Below are 18,279 nucleotides of genomic sequence, written 5' to 3'. Positions count from 1 at the left end.
GTTGATGTGGGAAGGCGTAGACCTCTGTGGGTAGTTCCACTTCTTGGCATGTCATCATAAATTGCAGAGAAATGCAGGCTGACCAAGTCATGAAGAACATTCAAGTATGTGGTGAATCTTCATTGCATCTGCTCCAGTTCTATCATCCATGTTCCTACCTTAGCTTCCCTCAAGGGACCTGGGATATTTAAGATATGTTAGCCGAAGAAAACCCTTTATAACAATTAGTTTTGGGTTATGGGGTTTTGTCACAGCAATAAAAACCATAATTAAGATTAGTAGTGTATATAATAGTTGTGTCAATCTTTCTGATAAGACAGGAACAAACATCTGTTGATTCTAGCAGATAGGGCACCAATGACAGATCCAATAAATGATTCAGACAGGTCTATTTTATTGAAATAATAAGTTTATTGTGAATACTTACAGGCTCATGGTGTTATTGGTGTGGGGTCATTCAGAGATTCACTTGTCTGTTCATTAATAAATTTTAAGAAAGTAGAAGATTTTATTCAGATACTGACACCAGCTATAGACATGGGACTCAGGGTTCCCAAAGGTAGCCCCCAGACACCTCAATTTGGGAATCTTAAAGGCAGAGTACCTAATGTTACATTCTATCTACAGGCAAACAGAAGGTCATCTGGTACAAAGCAAGCTTTAATTTATAGAAACAGACAAAGAAGGCTTGTTAACATTTTGCCAGAGTAAGAAATCACAAAAATTAACCCTTATCTGGCTTTAATATTTCACATCTCATATCATTTTATAATTCAATCTCCGTCCAAAGGAAAAGTGAGAACCATAAGATTTTTAAGTATTGGAAATCCACATTCAGATCTATATTGGAATAATGACAGATGGCCACAAAGTTAGAGACTTCTGTTCTATGACTTCAGCAATTGTTTCACTACATCTATTCATTTTTGTTGCCCAAAAGGCTGTGGTCTTTACAGAAGTATTCCTGAGATCTTCCTTTGAGAACTCATAGGGTATCAGCAATCTTTGATCTCAGTTTATCATTTCATAACTCACATGCACACCCTGATATGTGTGGAGGATTCCTTGGGCTGTGAGAAACTGGGCCTGATAAATTGCTGTTTGAAGATCCACTGATCAAATTCTGTGCATGTCACATTCTGCATTTATTTTCCTTTAGGGTCTTAGAAAGAGGTAAATGTTGAGTGCTTTTGTATGCTCATATTCTTGTGGAGTATGAGGGGATGTAGGACCCACGCTCTATGAAAAATGGTGAGTTCATGCGGACATATTTTTTCCATATTCTTTTCACTTCAGACCCTTGGTCATTGTTGCTGCATTTTTAGAGGAGAGGAGTAGTTAATAACACCCAAGAAAGTACTTCTGCATCCTCCTTTCAAATACCAATGTATTAATGAGAGATATGGTAAAACCCAATATTTCTCTTCTCCCACACAGCAGAGTCAGATATTCTGCATCTCTATGTTCCAGCCACATCTCATTCTTGCTCTATTCTTCTAGTTCTCTCTTTAGTGCTCTCTCTTTCATAAAATCTTTCTCTAGATGTTAGTCTGCTTTGAATCTGAATATACAGGGGAGAATTAGTCACTGGTCTGAGAGCTGAGGGAAAGAACAAGGGTTCAGCTGTTCTCTCTGTAAAGTTCCATATCAGTGTCCATGTCCTAGGCCAAGTAAATGAGACCACAAACCTGTATTCCTCCAGGTTCAATTTCTCATGCTACTCAGATGACACTCACTGCCTTCTTCCTGATTTATATTCAGTTTTGCACAGCACCGAGAATGCATGAGGAAAATGAGGAAGCCAACCATCATGAAGAATGACAATATAATCAGAGCATGCAGGAGCCCATGATAATCTGATGGAACATATGAATGTAATAAGTAAGATGACAATTTTAGGATCCCTGTAACAGATTGCCTAATATTTAATGATAGATGAATAATTAATGAACTATTAATCTTTAGGACAAGATTCTTGATGAAGCTACTTTTCTTATTCTTCTAAATGCACACAGTATTAAACTGGCTCCTATGACTTTCCTTTGGATCTCTATATTAATACATCTCTCAAAGCTCAACAGGGAAGTTTATATTTGCAATATATGGTGATCAATACAGATATCCACAACTAGCCAAAGTGCAGAAAATAAAAGACTGTGGAATGCTTGACTCTATATGGGCCATTTACATGACATCTAATTCTACAAAGGCTCAGTGTTAATTGTGAAAGTGATGGAGCAAAATTATTGAATGAGGTTTATGGTAACAAAAAAGAAATAATATCTTCTGGACACAAGAGGACAGCTGCATATATAAACTCAAAAGCATATGTGACAGCATGCATAAGACCAGTACAAGTACAAGCTAGACCAAACCCTAGCTGCATTGAGGCTGTGGACATGAAGTCCCACCCTTAGTCAAGGGGTTATAAAGAAATGATAGCTGTTGGGAAAGTCAGTTTCAAGAGAGTTGTGACAAGTAAGTGACTATGCTCCAGTGAGAGGCCACACATTCTCGAATATATGGGCATCACAAATTGAACTTCATGGATAAATAAGATAACTGCTGGGTTGATTAGGTCCAAGAGGATTTGAATAAGAGGTTGTATATAATTAAAGCCCATTGGTTGAAATCTCAAAAAAACTAAGCAAATCAAATAATAAGAAATATGGATCTACATTGTAACACATTATTCATTCCTTTAAAAATGGTCATTTTTCCAAATTGTGCCTTCTGGTATTCTCTTCTGTCTCCACAATTTTTCTGCCTTTGAATCTTTTCATGAAGAAGATCATGTGGTACACCCTCTTTGTCTTGTTTGTTTTACTTAGCATAATTTATTTTTCTTTTGTTATCCTCCCCATTGTCATAAGGGGCAGGGTTTCTTCTCTCTATGGGTACATAACATTCCATGTTCAGTATTTATATGTGAATGCAGTGCTTTCTTCACTGACCCTGTAGTGACACACTAGTTATCTCCATAGCTTGGCCATTGCAAGTAGGACTTCAATTGACACAGAAATGTAGGCAATCTTTAAAGTATCGGCTCAGTTTCCTTTGGACTTAGAGTGTTGGCAAGTCTTGAACACTGTTTCTCCTCCACTGTCTCAGCTCCTATTACAGGAATTGATGAAGGGATTCTGGTTTGTTATCATGAGGTCAAAACTTCCTACCTTATTCTCAAATATACTGCTTTGAATGACTCAGAGTAAAAAATGAATGAAATTGTAAAGTAAATATAGATTAATAGAAGACAATGTTATCCTAATAAAAACTGAGACCTAAAAAAAAAAAAAAAAAGAAATATGGATCTAGATGGCATATGTCATATAACTATATGTTCTGCATTTTCTCAAATGAAATTCTAAGAATAAATATAACAAGTGCTCTATATTGTATGAATGGAAGTAAGGAGGAACATTCCAGAATAATCTGTGCTCTGTATCTGCCTGAACTACAAATGCCATATAGTTTACCTGTATGTTTCTATGGCTTCAGAGTATACAATTCAAGATGGCCAGTCTTTCTTCTTCCATGAAGAACTGGGCAGAGGGAAGGTATTCATACAATGCCATTGCCATTGTGCAAAATTCCTTAACCTTTGGAAACTTCAATTCCTTGAAACCTCAATTTTTATCTCTTACAGCTTACTTGCAAGTAATTCTATTTCATGGACTTTTGCATAAGTTTTCCATATCTACAGCCTTATGCCACTGACAGAAAAATTGCAGGACACAATGTAAAGGGCATGTGTTCAGTGTCTTAACCTGAGATTCATACCAGTGTTCATTGAAACTCCCATGGAATTAATATATCTACAACACCACTGAACCAACATTAGCTTCTCTCAAAGGGAAAAAGTGAAGTCAAGGCCATTCCATCACAGATAGATTTATATAATTAGTAATGTTCAGCTTGCTTCCTACCTTTTTCAGGCCTGATCATCCCTCTCTGAACCAATAGAGAAGAATAATCACTTCACTGTTATTTGGAAGGAAGTCATATTTCCCCTTCTGTTCACTTACAGGGGACTCAGGTGAAGACATTAGGGATTAAGAGTCCACATGGATCCCATGGGGCTCCTGAATAATTTCTGATTTTGTAGAATTTTAGAATCAGAGAAGAGAGATGACTAGGCAAAGATTCAGAGCTCTGAGGCAGCTGACACAGCACATGACCCCAACAGATTTGTTTACCTACAGTTTTACATAAAGAAGAGGAATAATTTACTCACTAGTTTTGGAGTCTGGTTCTGTGCATGAAGAGCCCTTTCCGGATGAGTTTACTACGTAATGGGAACAAGAGAGGAAGAGGGAGAGAGGGGGGGGGGGGAGAGAGAGGTGGTCAATGATGCTGTCTGTCTTCCTCCTATGGAAAGTCCTTTCAGGTTGGTCAGTGACCAGCACCCACTTTGCCCTTAGTTCTGAGTGTCATTGTTATAGGAGGCCTTCATATGGTTTGCTTAGAGGCTGGCACTCTGTCCTTGGATTTAAATGTGTGATGAGACAATAGGAATACTGTGGAGAGATCTATGTGATTGAGATATCAGGAGGGCTGTTCCATCTCTTCTCTGCCCAACTCATCCCAATCTCATCCATTATGAGTCTTTCCTGACCACTTTCTATATCTGTATGTACATACGATGTCCTGGTGTGTCTGGCCAAGCAAGGTCAGGACTGTTTGGGATGCTCCTGGTCTATTATTTTGTAATCTGATATCCCTACTCAAACTTCACCTGTTTTTATTAAAAAAGTTTTTTAAGTGATATATAATTATATTTCTTCCCTCTCCCTTTACTCTTTTTAGCACTTCCCAGGTATCCTTCCTCCAAGTTTCTCATTCCATCCACCACTCTTAAGTTGATATTCTCTTTTTCTTTAATTTTTATATTTTGGATGTGTTATACATGTGTTTATATATTGATATATTGTAATGTGATACATATATATACATTGGCTGAGTCCCAAATTCCAAGTTTTTTCAAAAGGTTTTCAGTTGAAATATAATTCTTTCCCTTCCCCCTCCCTTTCCCCTCTCCAGTCCCTCCCAGCAACCCTTCCTCCAAGCTTTCTTATATCCCCTCTCCACTCTTTAGTTAATAGCCTCCTTTTCACTGAAAATTATTGTTACATGTATATCTAAAGATATGCAAATTCACACATATTTGTACATATGCCACATATACACGTTCATATATATGTAAATATACATATATGCATCACATATGTATACACACCTATAAATGTAGCACACACTCACATATATGTATACACACACACACACACACACACACACACACACACACACACACACACAAGACATTAGGACTCACAGCAATCCTTCTCTGTAGCTCCCAATGCTATTTTCCCCTCTATCATCACTTGGAGGATTCCAAGACATGGCTTCAGTATTTCATTAGTCACAAAATATGAAATATATATGAAGTTTTCTTACCTGTGACAAGAAGGTAGACAGGGTCACTTGGGATGGACCACACATTGGAAGAGTTCCTGAAAGAGCCATAGCATCTATATTTCCCTGCCTGGACTACAGGACCAAGAAGGAAGTTGGATTGGAATGTCCCACTATGGTTCTGCACTGAAGGCAGCCCATGTCGCTTGGGTACCCCTTCTCTTGACAAATGGAACATGTCAAACTGAAGGTCAGACACACAGGACAAAGTCATGTTCTCTCCTGACATCACCACAGGGCCCATCATGACTGACAGAGAAGGTTTCTTATACAAACCTGGAAAAAAAGAGCCAGAGATAGTTAGATAGTTACCAGTGTTGATTCACTCCTCAGTGTTCCCTCTACATGCTTCCATTTTTTATCTCTCTCTGCATCTTAACATCTCCCTCTCTCTATTTCTCGATTTCTCCTCTCTTCCCTTTCTCTCCACTCTCTTTTTATTTCTATGTTATCATCTCTAGTCTATGACCTCAATGTGGACTCAAATATTTTATGCCAATTTTTTATTATTATTTTTTGCCTCTATTTGCATTGGTACAATCAAGCCTGGGAGGAGGGGACTGGACCTGCCTGGACTGAATCTACCAGGTTGAACTCAGTCCTTGGGGGAGTTTTTGCCCTGGAGGAGATGGGAATGGGGGGTGGGCTGGGGGGGAGACCGGGGGTGGGGTGTGGTGGGAGTGGGAAGAACAAGGGAATCCGTGGCTGATATGTAAAATTAAATTTAATAAATAAATTTTAAAAAATGAAAAAAAGTTTGTTTTAATGAGCATAATTAATTTTTTTATGTTTTTTATTTATTTATTTATTTATTATTATTATTATTATTATTATTTTACAACACCATTCAGTTCAACATAATAGCCACAGAATCCCCTGTTCTCCCCCTCTCGCCCACCCCTCCCCCTAGCCCACCCCCCATTCTCACCTCCTCCAGATCAAGGTCTCCCCCGAGGACCGGGGTTGACCTGGTAGACTCAGTCCAGGCAGGTCCATTCCCCCCTCCCAGACCGAGCCAAGTGTCCCTGCATAAGTCCCAGGATTCAAACAGCCAACTTATGCATCGAGCCCAGGACCTGGCACCAATGCACACCTGCCTCCCAAACAGATCAAGCCAAATGACTGTCTCACCCGTTCAGGGGGCCTGATCCAGTTGGGGGCCCCTCAGCCTTTGGTTCATAGATCCTGTGCTTCCATTCATTTGGTTATTTGTCCCGGTGCTTTATCCAACCTTGGTTTCAACAATTCTCGCTCATATAAACCCTCTTCTTACTCACTAATTAGACTCCCAGTGCTCCACCAGGGGCCCAGCGGTGGATGTCTGCCTTCAGATTCCTCAGTCCTTGGATGGGGTTTATGGCACCATTATCTGGGTGTCTGGCCATCCCATCACCAGAGTAGGTCAGTTCCTGCCGTCTCGCGACCATTGCCAGCAGTCTTTTGAGGGGGTATCTTTGTGGATCTCTGTGGGCCTCCCTAGCTCTCTGCTTCCTCCCCTTCTCACCTTCTCATGTGGTCTTCATTTACCATGGTATCCTATTCCTTGTTCTCCCTCTCTTTTCTTGATCCAGTTAGGATCTCCCACTCTTTCCCTCGACTGTCGCCCTTCATTGTTCCCACTCATGACCAGGCTATTCATGTAGATCTCGTCCATTTCTCCGTGTCTTTTTTTGGGGTCCCGTTTTCCAGGTAGCCTCACTGGTGATGTGAGTAGCAGTCTAGTCATCCTTGTTCCACATCTAGCATCTTCCTATGAGTGAGTACATACCATATTTGTCTTTCTGAGTCTGGGTTACCTCACTCAGGATGATTTTTTCTAGATCCATCCATTTGCCTGCAAACCGTGTGATGTCATTGTTTTTCTCTGCTGAGTAGTATTCCATTGTGTATATGTGCCACAATTTATTTATCCATTCTTCAGTTGAAGGGCATCTAGGTTGTTTCCAGGTTTTGGCTATTACAAACAATGCTGATATGAACATAGCTGAGCAAGTGCTCTTGTGGTATGATTGAGCATTTTTTGGGTATATGCCCAGGAGTGGTATAGCTGGATCTTGGGGGAGATTGATTCCCAATTTTCTAAGAAAGCGCCATATTGATTTCCAGAGTGGTTGTACAAGCTTGCATTCCCACCAGCAGTGGAGGAGAGTTCCCCTAGTTCCACATCCTCTCCAGCATAAAGTGTCTTCAGTGTTTTTGATCTTAGCCACTCTGACAGGCGTAAGGTGGTATCTCAGAGTTGTCTTGATTTGCATTTCCCTGATGATTAGGGAAGTTCAGCAATTCCTTAAATGTCTTTCAGCCATTTGGGATTCCTCTGTTGAGAATTCTCTGTTTAGTTCTAAAGCCCATTTCTCAATTGGACTATTGGTCCTTTTGATGTCTAATTTCGTGAGTTCCTTATATATTCTGGATATCAGTCCTCTGTCAGATGTGGGGTTGGTGAAGATCTTTTCCCATTCTGTAGGCTGTCGCTTTGCCTTGTTGACCGTATCCTTTGCTCTACAAAAGCTTCTCAGTTTCAAGAGGTCCCATTGATTGATTGTTTGTCTCAGTGTCTGCGCTACTGGTGTTATATTTAGGAAGTGATCTCCTATGCCAAGGCGTTCAAGACTATTTCCTACTTTCTCTTCTAGCAGGTTCAGAGTAGCTGGATTTATGTTGAGGTCTTTGATCCACTTGGACTTAAGTTTTGTGCACGGTGACAGATATGGATCTATTTGCATCCTTCTACACGCTGATATCCAGTTATGCCAGCACCATTTGTTGAAGATGCTTTCTTTTTTCCATTGTACACTTTTGGCTTCTTTGTCAAAAATTATATGTCCATAGGTGTGTGGGTTAATGTCAGGGTCTTCAATTCGATTCCATTGGTCCACATGTCGGTTTTTATGCCAATACCAGGCTGTTTTTATTACTGTAGCTCTATAGTAGAGCTTGAAGTCGGGGATTGTGATGCCTCCAGAAGTTGTTTTATTGTACAGGTTTCTTTTAGCTATCCTGGGTTTTTTGTTTTTCCATATGAAGTTGAGTATTGTTCTTTCCAGATCTGTGAAGAATTGTGTTGGTACTTTGATGGGGATTGCATTGAATCTGTAAATTGCTTTTGGTAAGATTGCCATTTTTACTATGTTAACCCTGCCTATCCATGAGCATGGGACATCTTTCCATTTTCTGAGATCTTCTTCAATTTCTTTTTTCAGGGACTTAAAGTTCTTGTCATATAGGTCCTTCACTTGCTTGGTTAGTGTTACCCCAAGTTATTTTATGTCATTTTTGGCTATTGTAAAGGGTGATGTATCTCTAATTGCCTTCTCAGCTTCTTTGTCCATTGTATATAGGAGGGCTACTGATTTTTTTGAGTTGATCTTGTATCCTGCTATGTTGCTGAAGGTGTTTATAAGCTTTATCAATTCCTGGGTGGAATCTTTGGGGTCACTCAAGTATACTATCATGTCGTCTGCAAATAGGGAAAGCTTGACTTCTTCCTTTCCAATTTGAATCCCCTTAATCTCCTTATGTTGTCTTATTGCTCTGGCTAGAACTTCAAGTACTATATTGAATAAGTATGGGGAGAGTGGACAGCCTTGTCTCGTTCCTGATTTTAGTGGAATTGCTTTGAGTTTCTCTCCATTTAATTTGATGTTGGCTGTTGGTTTGCTATATATTGCCTTTATTATGTTTAGGTATGTTCCCTGTATTCCTGATCGCTCCAAGACTTTTATCATGAAGGGGTGTTGGATTTTGTCAAATGCCTTTTCTGCATCTAGTGAGATGATCATGTGGTTTTTTTCTTTGAGTTTGTTTATATGGTGTATTACATTGATGGACTTTCGTATGTTGAACCACCCTTGCATCCCTGGGATGAAGCCTACTTGATCATGGTGGATAATTGTTCTGATGTGTTCTTGGAGTCTGTTTGCCAGTATTTTATTGAGTATTTTTGCATCAATGTTCATGAGGGAGATCGGTCTGTAGTTCTCTTTCTTTGTTGCATCCTTGTTTGGTTTAGGAATCAGGGTAATTGTAGCCTCATAGAAGGAGTTTGGTAATGTTCCTTCTGTTTCTATTATGTGGAACAATTTAGAGAGTATTGGTATTAACTCTTCTTTGAAGATCTGGTAGAATTCTGCGCTGAAACCATCTGGTCCTGGGCTTTTTTTGGTTGGGAGACCTTTAATGACTGTTTCTATTTCCTTAGGGTTATTGGACTATTTAAATAGTTTATTTGGTCTTGATTGAACTTAGGTAAGTGGTATCTATCCAGAAAAATGTCCATTTCTTTTAGGTTTTCCAGTTTTGTGGAGTAGAGGTTTTTGAAATATGACCTTATAATTCTCTGGATTTCCTCAATGTCTGTTGTTATGTCCCCCTTTTCATTTCTGATTTTGTTGATTTGGATTCTCTCTCTCTGTCTTTTGGTTAGTTTGGATAAGGGCTTGTCTATCTTGTTGATTTTCTCAAAGAACCAACTCTTTGTTTCATTAATTTTTTGTATTATTCTCTTAGTTTCTAATTTATTAATTTCACCTCTCACTTTGATAATTTCCTGGCGGCTATTCTTCCTGGGAGACTTTGCTTCTTGTTCTAGAGCTTTCAGGTGTGCTGTTAAGTCACTAGTGTGAGATTTCTCCAACTTCTTTATGTGGGCATTTAGTGCTATGAATTTCCCTCTTAGCACTGCTTTCATAGTGTCCCATAAGTTTGGGTATGTGGTGTCTTCATTTTCATTGATCTCTAGGAAGTCTTTAATTTCTTTTTTTATTTCTTCCTTAACCCATTGGTGATTCAGTTGAGCATTATTCAGTTTCCATGAGGTTGTAGGTTTTCTGTAGTTTTTGTTGTTGTTGAAATCTAGCTTTAAACCATGGTGATCTGATAGAACACAGGAGGTTATTCTGATTGTTTTGTATCTGTTGAGATTTGCTTTGTGGCCAAGTATGTGGTCGATTTTAGAGAAAGTTCCATGGGGTGCTGAGAAGAAAGTATATTCTTTCTTGTTAGGATGGAATGTTCTGTAGATATCTATTAGGTCCAATTGGGTCATGACATCAGTTAAGTCCTTTATTTCTCTGTTAAGTTTCGATTTGGGAGATCTGTCCAGTGGTGAAAGTGGGGTGTTGAGATCTCCCACTATTAATGTGTGGGGTTTTATATGTGGTTTAAGCTTTAGTAATGTTTCTTTTACATATGTGGGTGCCCTTGTGTTTGGGGCATATATGTTCAGAATTGAAACTTCATCTTGGTCGATCTTTCCTGTGACGAGGATGTAATGTCCTTCTTGATCTCTTTTGATTGATTTTAGTTTGAAGTCTATTTTGTTGGATATCAGGATGGCTACCCCTGCTTGTTTCTTAAGACCATTTGATTGAAAAGTCTTTTCCCAGCCTTTTATTCTTAGGTATTGTCTATCTTTGAATTTGAGATGTGTTTCTTGTATGCAGCAGAAAGATGGGTCCCGCTTTCGTATCCATTCTGTAAGTCTATGTCTTTTTATAGGTGAATTAAGTCCGTTGATATTAAGGGATATTAATGACCAGTGATTCTTCATCCCTGTTATTTTTGGTGGTAGAGTGTGTGTACTTCTCTTCTTTGGGGTTTACTGTTGTGGCTTTATCTATTGCCTGTGTTTTCAAGTGTGTATCTGACTTCCCTCGGTTGGAATTTTCCTTCTAGTGCTTTCTGTAGTGCTGGGTTTGTGGATAGGTATTGTTTAAATCTGGCTTTGTCTTCAAATGTCTTGTTCCTTCTGTCTATGATGATTGAAAGTTTTGCTGGGTATATTAGTCTGGGCTGACATCCATGGTCTCTTAGTGTCTGCATTACATCTGTCCAGGTCCTTCTGGCTTTCAAAGTCTCCATTGAGAAATCGGGTGTTATTCTGATGGGTTTACCTTTATAGGTCACTTGGCCTTTTTCCTTGGCTGCTCTTAATATTCTTTCTTTATTCTGTACATTTAGTTGTTTAATTATTATGTGTCGAGGGGACTTTTTTTGGGGGTCTAGTCTGTTTGGTGTTCTATAGGCTTCTTGTATCTTCATAGGCATTTCCTTCTTTAAGTTGGGAAAGTTTTCTTCTATAATTTTGTTGAATATATTTTCTGTGCCTTTGAGTTGGTATTCTTCACCTTCTTCTATCCCTATAATTCGTAAGTTTGGTCTTTTTATGGTGTCCCAGATTTCTTGGACATTTTGGTTCATGACTTTGTTGGCTTTAGTGTTTCCTTCGACTGATGGAACTATTTCTTCTACTGTATCTTCAATGCCAGAAATCCTCTCTTCCATCTCTTGCATTCTGTTGGTTATACTTGCATCCGAAGTTCCTGATCTTTTACTCAGGTTTTCTATTTCCAGCATTCCCTCTGTTTGTGTCTTTTTTATTTTTTCAATTTCCCTTTTCAGTTCTTGGACTGTTTCCTTTGTTTGTTTCATTGCTTTTTCATGATTTTCTTTCAGTGCTTTATTGTTTTCTTCCAGGACTTTAATGTTTTCTTCCAGGACTTTATTGTTTTCTTGGAGGGCTTTATTGTTTTCTTCTAATTTGTTTGCCCTTTCCTCTAGTTGTTTACAGCGTTCTTCCAATTTTCTTGTCCTTTCCTCTACACAAGCCTCTACCTTCTTCATGAAGTTACTCATAAGGCTACTTTCTTCTGCTTCATCCAATTTTTGGTGTTCAGGTCTAGATGTTGGAGGCGAGCTAGGTTCTGGTGATGCTGTATTGCTCTTCATTTTGCTGTATGTACTTCTGCTTTGACGTCTGCCCATCTCCTTGTGGTTCCTTCTTGGTCTTATCAGTGTACTTGTTTCACAAAGAGCTGACAGACTCAGGAAGACTCTCTTGTCCAAAAGGGAGTTCTCTTGTCCAACTCTTTGGTCCAGAAGGGAAGTCAGGGGCAAGCTCTGGTCCAGAATGGCAGTCGGGGACAGGCTGGGAGCTGGGGGCCGGTCACTAAGTCTCAGGAAGTGGCTGGGGTCTTGGGCAGATGGGCGTGGGAGCAGGGCACGGAGATTGCAGGGGCTTCCGGGGGGGGCTGGAAAAGGGGATCCCTCCCGGTGGGGCTAGAAGGGGAGCTGCCCAGTGGCCAGAACCCGGCGCCAAGCTGTGCAGGCCTCCCCGGAGTGGCTGGTGCCCAGGGATGGGGTCCGGGCTGGACCCGGGTACTCACCTCTGGTCCAGAAGGGAAGTCCGGGGCAGGCTGGGAGTTGGGGGCCGGTCTCTAAGTCTCAGGAAGTCGCTGGGGTCTCGGGCAGATGGGCGTGGGGGCAGGGCGCGGAGACTGCAGGGGCTGCTGGGGGCTTGGAAAAGGGGATCCCTCCAGGTGGGGCTAGAAGGGGAGCTGCCCGGTGGCCAGAACCCGGCGCCAAGCTGTGCAGGCCTCCCCGGAGTGGCTGGTGCCCAGGGATGGGGTCCGGGCTGGACCCGGGGACTCACCTCTGGTCCAGAAGGGAAGTCCGGGCGAGCATAATTAATTTTATCTAGCAATAACCATTATGAAATATTCATATGCATATATATTTTATGGTTCCTTAAAAATATTTCTTGATATTTGATATTGAAATATAATTATGTCATTTAATGTTTTTAAAAATTGTTGTTACATATATATTTATAGATGTATAATGTTAACGTTATTATTCTATATTATACCTCAACTTTTTCTAATCACAGTCATTTATCTAATTCATCTTTATATTTCAGATTTCCAATTATTTTACAAGTCAATGGGTTCAATTAGAGTTACTTATAATTTTGTTTTAATTAGCATACCAAATATTGGTCTTCATTACAACATCCTCGTACAACTCCTTTTGTTCATTTTCTTCCCTCTTCCCTCCTTGTACTAGATTTTCTTATCTCTTTTCTCCCCTCATTTCCTCCTCCATGTCATACAATATTCATAGCTTTCCCATCCCTCTCTATGAAAATTTTTCTTCCTCTCATGGTCACTTGCTAATTTCATGATTTTCAACTTTGCCATCCTATGTATAATGAAAGTCTAGAACCTAATATCATCCTGTTCTTCATTCTTGTATCCGTTTACATACCTGTGTTAATCTCTCTTTTCAAAGTACAGAATATTCCATGATTGTGTATATGTCTCTTGAACAGTGGCCATGGTGATCTTTCCTCTCTTGTTCCTCTTAGTGTGTGTACTGCTCAAGTGTGATCTGTCATCTACTTCCCTAGCACTTAGTTCAGAATTTGGCTTTTGCTTCTAACTTTATAAGACTTTTACCAAGAGAGCCCAGCATATCATGTGTCTGACAAGCTCTGTCTTGACATATTTAACATCTGCTATAATTTTTCCATCTCTACTTTCAAAGTTTCCATTCAGGCTTCTGTCTTTTTGTAGTTTTTTCTTAGCACACATTCCATATTTACTAATTCCCAGTCTTTTCTGGGTTCCACCTGTGTGAAAGCATAAGGATTCATTAATAACCAGCCCAATTATGTATTTGGACTCAGGTAAGACACCTGATCTGTCTAGCTGTCTTGACAGACTTCTTATGGAGATAGAAGTCAAAATTTTTCTGAATGTTAGTAGAAAGACTTCATTCTCTCTGGTTCATATTCTGCTCACCCAATTGCCACATTCTGTGTATCTCTACTTATGACTCATTTGCTCCTTCCTGTATCTATACTTTATGTTATAACCAAGTGTCTGTTCTTGTATATTTCTTTTCATTGTCTATATCAGTAAAATACTCAACAAGGTTGCCTTTATGTAAATTTCCCACACTCATTTTCTTGTGGCCTCCCACAGCTTTTAGTGTATAGAACATTTTTCTGTATCACAAAGAGAACGAAAAGCGTGTATGCACCCTCTTACCTGTGATCTTTATATCAATGGGGACACTAGGGTCTGACCACTCATATGATGAGTGATTGTAAGAACCATAGCATTTGTAAGTTCCAGCATGGTCAGGTGTCACAGGACCTATTGAGAAGTTGGCCTGGGAACCCCCTAGATGATGTTCTGCAGAAAGTTCGAGAGAGTCCTTGATTGTTCCGTATTTATGTGAAGTCAAAGTGAAGGTGTCAAACATAATCTCTGATCGACACTCCAGTGTCACCTTCTCTCCTAAATTCACCAGAGGAGTTTGTAAGGCCAAGAGGAAAGGCTTCTTGTAGATTCCTAAGAATAAAAAAATTGTATGAACCTTATCAAAATCTCTGTGTCCTTGAAGACCTATGGTTTTCCTCAATTGGTCTATGCTCCCTGTTAGTGCTCCAGGGCACTTGTTCTTGTCTGTTTCAACTCTGGACACAACTCCTCCATCCTTTTGTGTCCATTTCCTACTTATCTGACTCTAGGATTATCACAATATTTTCCCACTGATTTGTTACAAGGATGTGTCTTTTAAACCCTTTTTTCATAGGCTCTATTGTCTTTTTCTAAGACTAGAAAGTGCAGGAAACATGGCAATATTCACACCAGGCTACTCTATGTTTCCTTTTTATGCCACTTAGGATGAAGTAGAATCCTTGGCAGAGTGAAGGAATTAGTATTGAACATGGTTATCCGGGAAACACTTCAAGTCCTATGCTTGATTCAAACCGCTATAAGGCATTCTGATTCAGAATCAAAAGCATTGTTTCCTCTCAACGTGTTGATGAATTAGCTTCATGACTTGACGGATCTCAGATCATCTCTTCCATGCTTCCTAATTTGCCCTCAACACGAGTTCCTATATTATTTTCCAATTGCTAACATATCAAATTACCACAAATTTCATTCTTAAAAAGAATACAAGTTTGTGGAGATCAGAATTCTGAAAAGCCCAAATGGCATGCCCTCGACATGAGTTCCTATATTATTTTCCAATTGCTAACATATCAAATTACCACAAATTTTATTCTTAAAAAGAATACAAGTTTGTGGAGATCAGAATTCTGAAAAGCCCAAATGGCATAAATCAGGTTTCTTCAGGGGTAGTAACTACTGAAATCCCTAGGAAATTTTCCTTTTTTGCTCTCCAGCTTCTATAGCCTCATGCATTCCTTGGCATTTGGACCTTTCTTCCATGTTCAGTGTTTATGACAGGGGGTCTCTCTCATGATGATTTGTTTTGCCCACAACTGAATTTTTTCTTAATATGTTACATCAACAATTGTAGTTCTACAGACCTGGAACAATTCAGGATAGTCTTGCATCCTGATATCAACTTGTTAAGATCTGAGTTCCATCATTCAGTCCAACTTTTCCTTGGCTTATTTAACACACAGGAAGCCTTAGGGATTTGAAAAATGCATGACCTTTTACGTCTTATAATGCCCAGAACATTATATATTTCTCTGTGTTGAATATTCCTTTATAAGTCCAAACTTCTTACTAACACTATTTCTGAAAATTCCAGCATTGGGAGATTTGGGGAAATGAAAGGCACTCTAAACATCATCTCTAACCTGAAATTATGATCTTCACAGGGTCACTTTGGGCTGAAATTTTAAAAGTGTGACGGAGATTAAAACCATAGCATCTGTATGTCCCTGCATGTTCTGATGTCACTGGATCCAAGACAATTTTCTTCTGGAATGATCTTCCCTGGATCTGAGGGATAGGATTACCATGTTCTTTGTACAACTTGAATTTGTAATAGTTACTATGAGAGTCACATTGAAGTTCCACATGCTGTCCCAAAGGAACAATATGGCTTGGCCAGGCAGAGAGGGAAGGCTTGTCATGACTTCCTGCAGAGGGATACACAGAGAAAATATTTAATGATGCTCCTTCATCCCTGAGAGGTGAGTCTCCAATTTTCTCCTCTTTGAGGTCCTTTGTATAACACTTTTCTCTGAACTGATACATCCCTTCTTCAATGTAAGTGTCTGAGATGTTCAGGAGATTCAGAAAGTAAACAAACTTTCTCTGTCATGCAAAGGTGAAACATTCAACATTTATCGGTGGCCCTTCCCAGCTCTATAGAAAGAGTGAGACCCTGGGCCAGCTGAGCTCTGAGTGCTAATGTCTGAGACCTGTTGGGCTGCCTGCAAGTTGTGCACTGATCTCCAGGGTTTTGGCTTTATGAAAATCACTCATATTGGGGTGTGCTTTAAGTAAGGTTTGAGTCACCCTTGCTTCTGTGAGTAATCCCTAATTCATACTGCTATCAGTAACTTAGAAAACCCATAGATTCACAAAGTTATGCTTTGGTGCAATCACTGTTTGCTCTGCTATGGATTTCTTTGATGAGGTGAACAGATTTGTATGTTGTACACAGAGGGCCATTTTGAAGTGATGAGTGTGAGAGATTGTGGTTTTTAGAATAGTTATGGTCCCTATAGACTCTTCTGTTTAATTGCATGGTGCATAGGGAATATCACTATTAGGAGGTATGGCCTCATTGGAGTAGGTGTGGCCTTGGTGGAGGAAGTATTTCACTGTGGAGGCACACTGTGTAGTCTCTTATGCTCAAGCTATTAACAGTGTGAAACACGGTCTCAGTCTGCTGCCAGTGGATCAAAATGAAGAATTCTCTGCTCCTTCTCAAGCATCATCATCATGACTGCCTACACACTGCTAGGTTTTCTACCATGATTTTAATGGACAAAAACTCTAAACTGTAAGTCAGCCCCAATCTGATATTTCCATTTATTAGATTTTCCATGGTCATGATGTCTCTTCATAGCAATAGAAACCCTAAGACAAGACTGCAAGTGTTTTCCAACATACCATATATATGATATATCTTTCATGCTAAGATATTCTTTTTTCCATTTATTTATTTATTTATTTATTTATTTATTTATTTATTTATTTATTTATTTATTTATTTATGTTTTGTTTTTTTCGAGACAGGGTTTCTCTGTATAGCTTTGCGCCTTTCCTGGAACTCGCTTTGGAGACCAGGCTGGCCTCGAACTCATGGAAATCCGCCTGCCTCTGACTTCCAAGTGCTGGGATTAAAGGTGTGTGCCACCACCGCCCGGCTTTTTTCTTTTATTTTACAATACTATTCAGTTCTTCATAACAGCCACCCATTCCCCTGTTATCCCCCTTCCTGCCCCCTCCCCTTCCTCCCAGCCCCCCCCCCCCCCGTTCCTACCAACTCCAGATCAAGGCCACCCCCAAGGACTGAGATCGACCTGATAGACTCAGTTCAGGCAGGTCCAGTTCACTCCTGCCAGATCAAGCCAAGCGTCTCTGCATAAGTCCAAGGTTTAAAAAACAGCTATCTCATGCAGTGAGCCCAGGACCTGGTACCACTGCCCAGATGCCTCCCAAACAGATCAAGCCAATCAACTGTCTCACCTATTCAGAGGGCCTGATCCAGTTGGGGGCCCCTCAGTCCCTGGTTCATAGTTCATGTGTTTCCATTTGTTTGGCTATTTGTCCCTGTGCTTTATCCAACCCCGGTCTCAACAATTCTCGCTCATGTAAACCCTCCTCTTTCTCACTAATTAGACTCCCAACGCTCCACCCGGGGCCTAGCCAAGGATGTCTGCATGCAAATCAAAACAACTCTGAGATACCACCTTACGCCTGTCAGAATGGCTAAGATAAAAAACACTGAGGACACTTTATACTGGAGAGGATGTGGAACTAGGGGAACTCTCCTCCACTGCTGGTGGGAATGCAAGCTTGTACAACCACTTTGGAAATCAATATGGCGCTTTCTTAGAAAATTGGGAATCAATCTCCCCCAAGATCCAGCTATACCACTCTTGGGCATATACCCAAGATATGCTCAATCATACCACAAGAGCACTTGCTCAGCTATGTTTATATCAGCATTGTTTGTAATAGCCAAAACCTGGAAACAACCTAAATGCCCCTCAACTGAAGAATGGATAAATAAATTGTG

The 18,279-nt window shown here is 40.0% G+C and overlaps 1 protein-coding gene across 1 annotated transcript; it reads right to left on the bottom strand.

The window, feature by feature from the left end:
• Window positions 1-5,272: 5,272 nt before the first annotated feature.
• LOC107400144 (killer cell immunoglobulin-like receptor 3DL1) lies at window positions 5,273-16,283 on the bottom strand. The gene is made up of 3 exons (XM_042269963.2): window positions 15,881-16,283; window positions 14,304-14,609; window positions 5,273-5,748 (listed from the first exon to the last, which is right to left on the bottom strand). The coding sequence occupies exons 1-3, from the start codon at window positions 16,281-16,283 to the stop codon at window positions 5,420-5,422; spliced, it is 1,038 nt and encodes a 345-aa protein (XP_042125897.2). The 3' UTR covers window positions 5,273-5,419.
• Window positions 16,284-18,279: the final 1,996 nt, after the last annotated feature.

The sequence above is a fragment of the Peromyscus maniculatus genome, chromosome 1 (genome assembly GCF_049852395.1).
Source record: "Peromyscus maniculatus bairdii isolate BWxNUB_F1_BW_parent chromosome 1, HU_Pman_BW_mat_3.1, whole genome shotgun sequence".
NCBI classification, from domain to species: Eukaryota; Metazoa; Chordata; class Mammalia; order Rodentia; family Cricetidae; genus Peromyscus; species Peromyscus maniculatus.
Note: the sequence above shows the minus strand (reverse complement) of the source record. Positions and strands in the feature narration are given on the sequence as shown.

Excerpts from the sequence above, each read along its gene's own strand:
- LOC107400144 (XM_042269963.2), bottom strand. The coding sequence starts at position 16,283 with ATGTATCAGTTCAGAGAAAAGTGTTATACAAAGGACCTCAAAGAGGAG. Across the intron at positions 14,610-15,880 it reads TGTGAAGATCATAATTTCAG|GAATCTACAAGAAGCCTTTC; the intron begins GTTAGAGATGAT and ends TTTTATTCTTAG. Across the intron at positions 5,749-14,303 it reads CATTGATATAAAGATCACAG|GTTTGTATAAGAAACCTTCT; the intron begins GTAAGAGGGTGC and ends CTTTTTTTCCAG.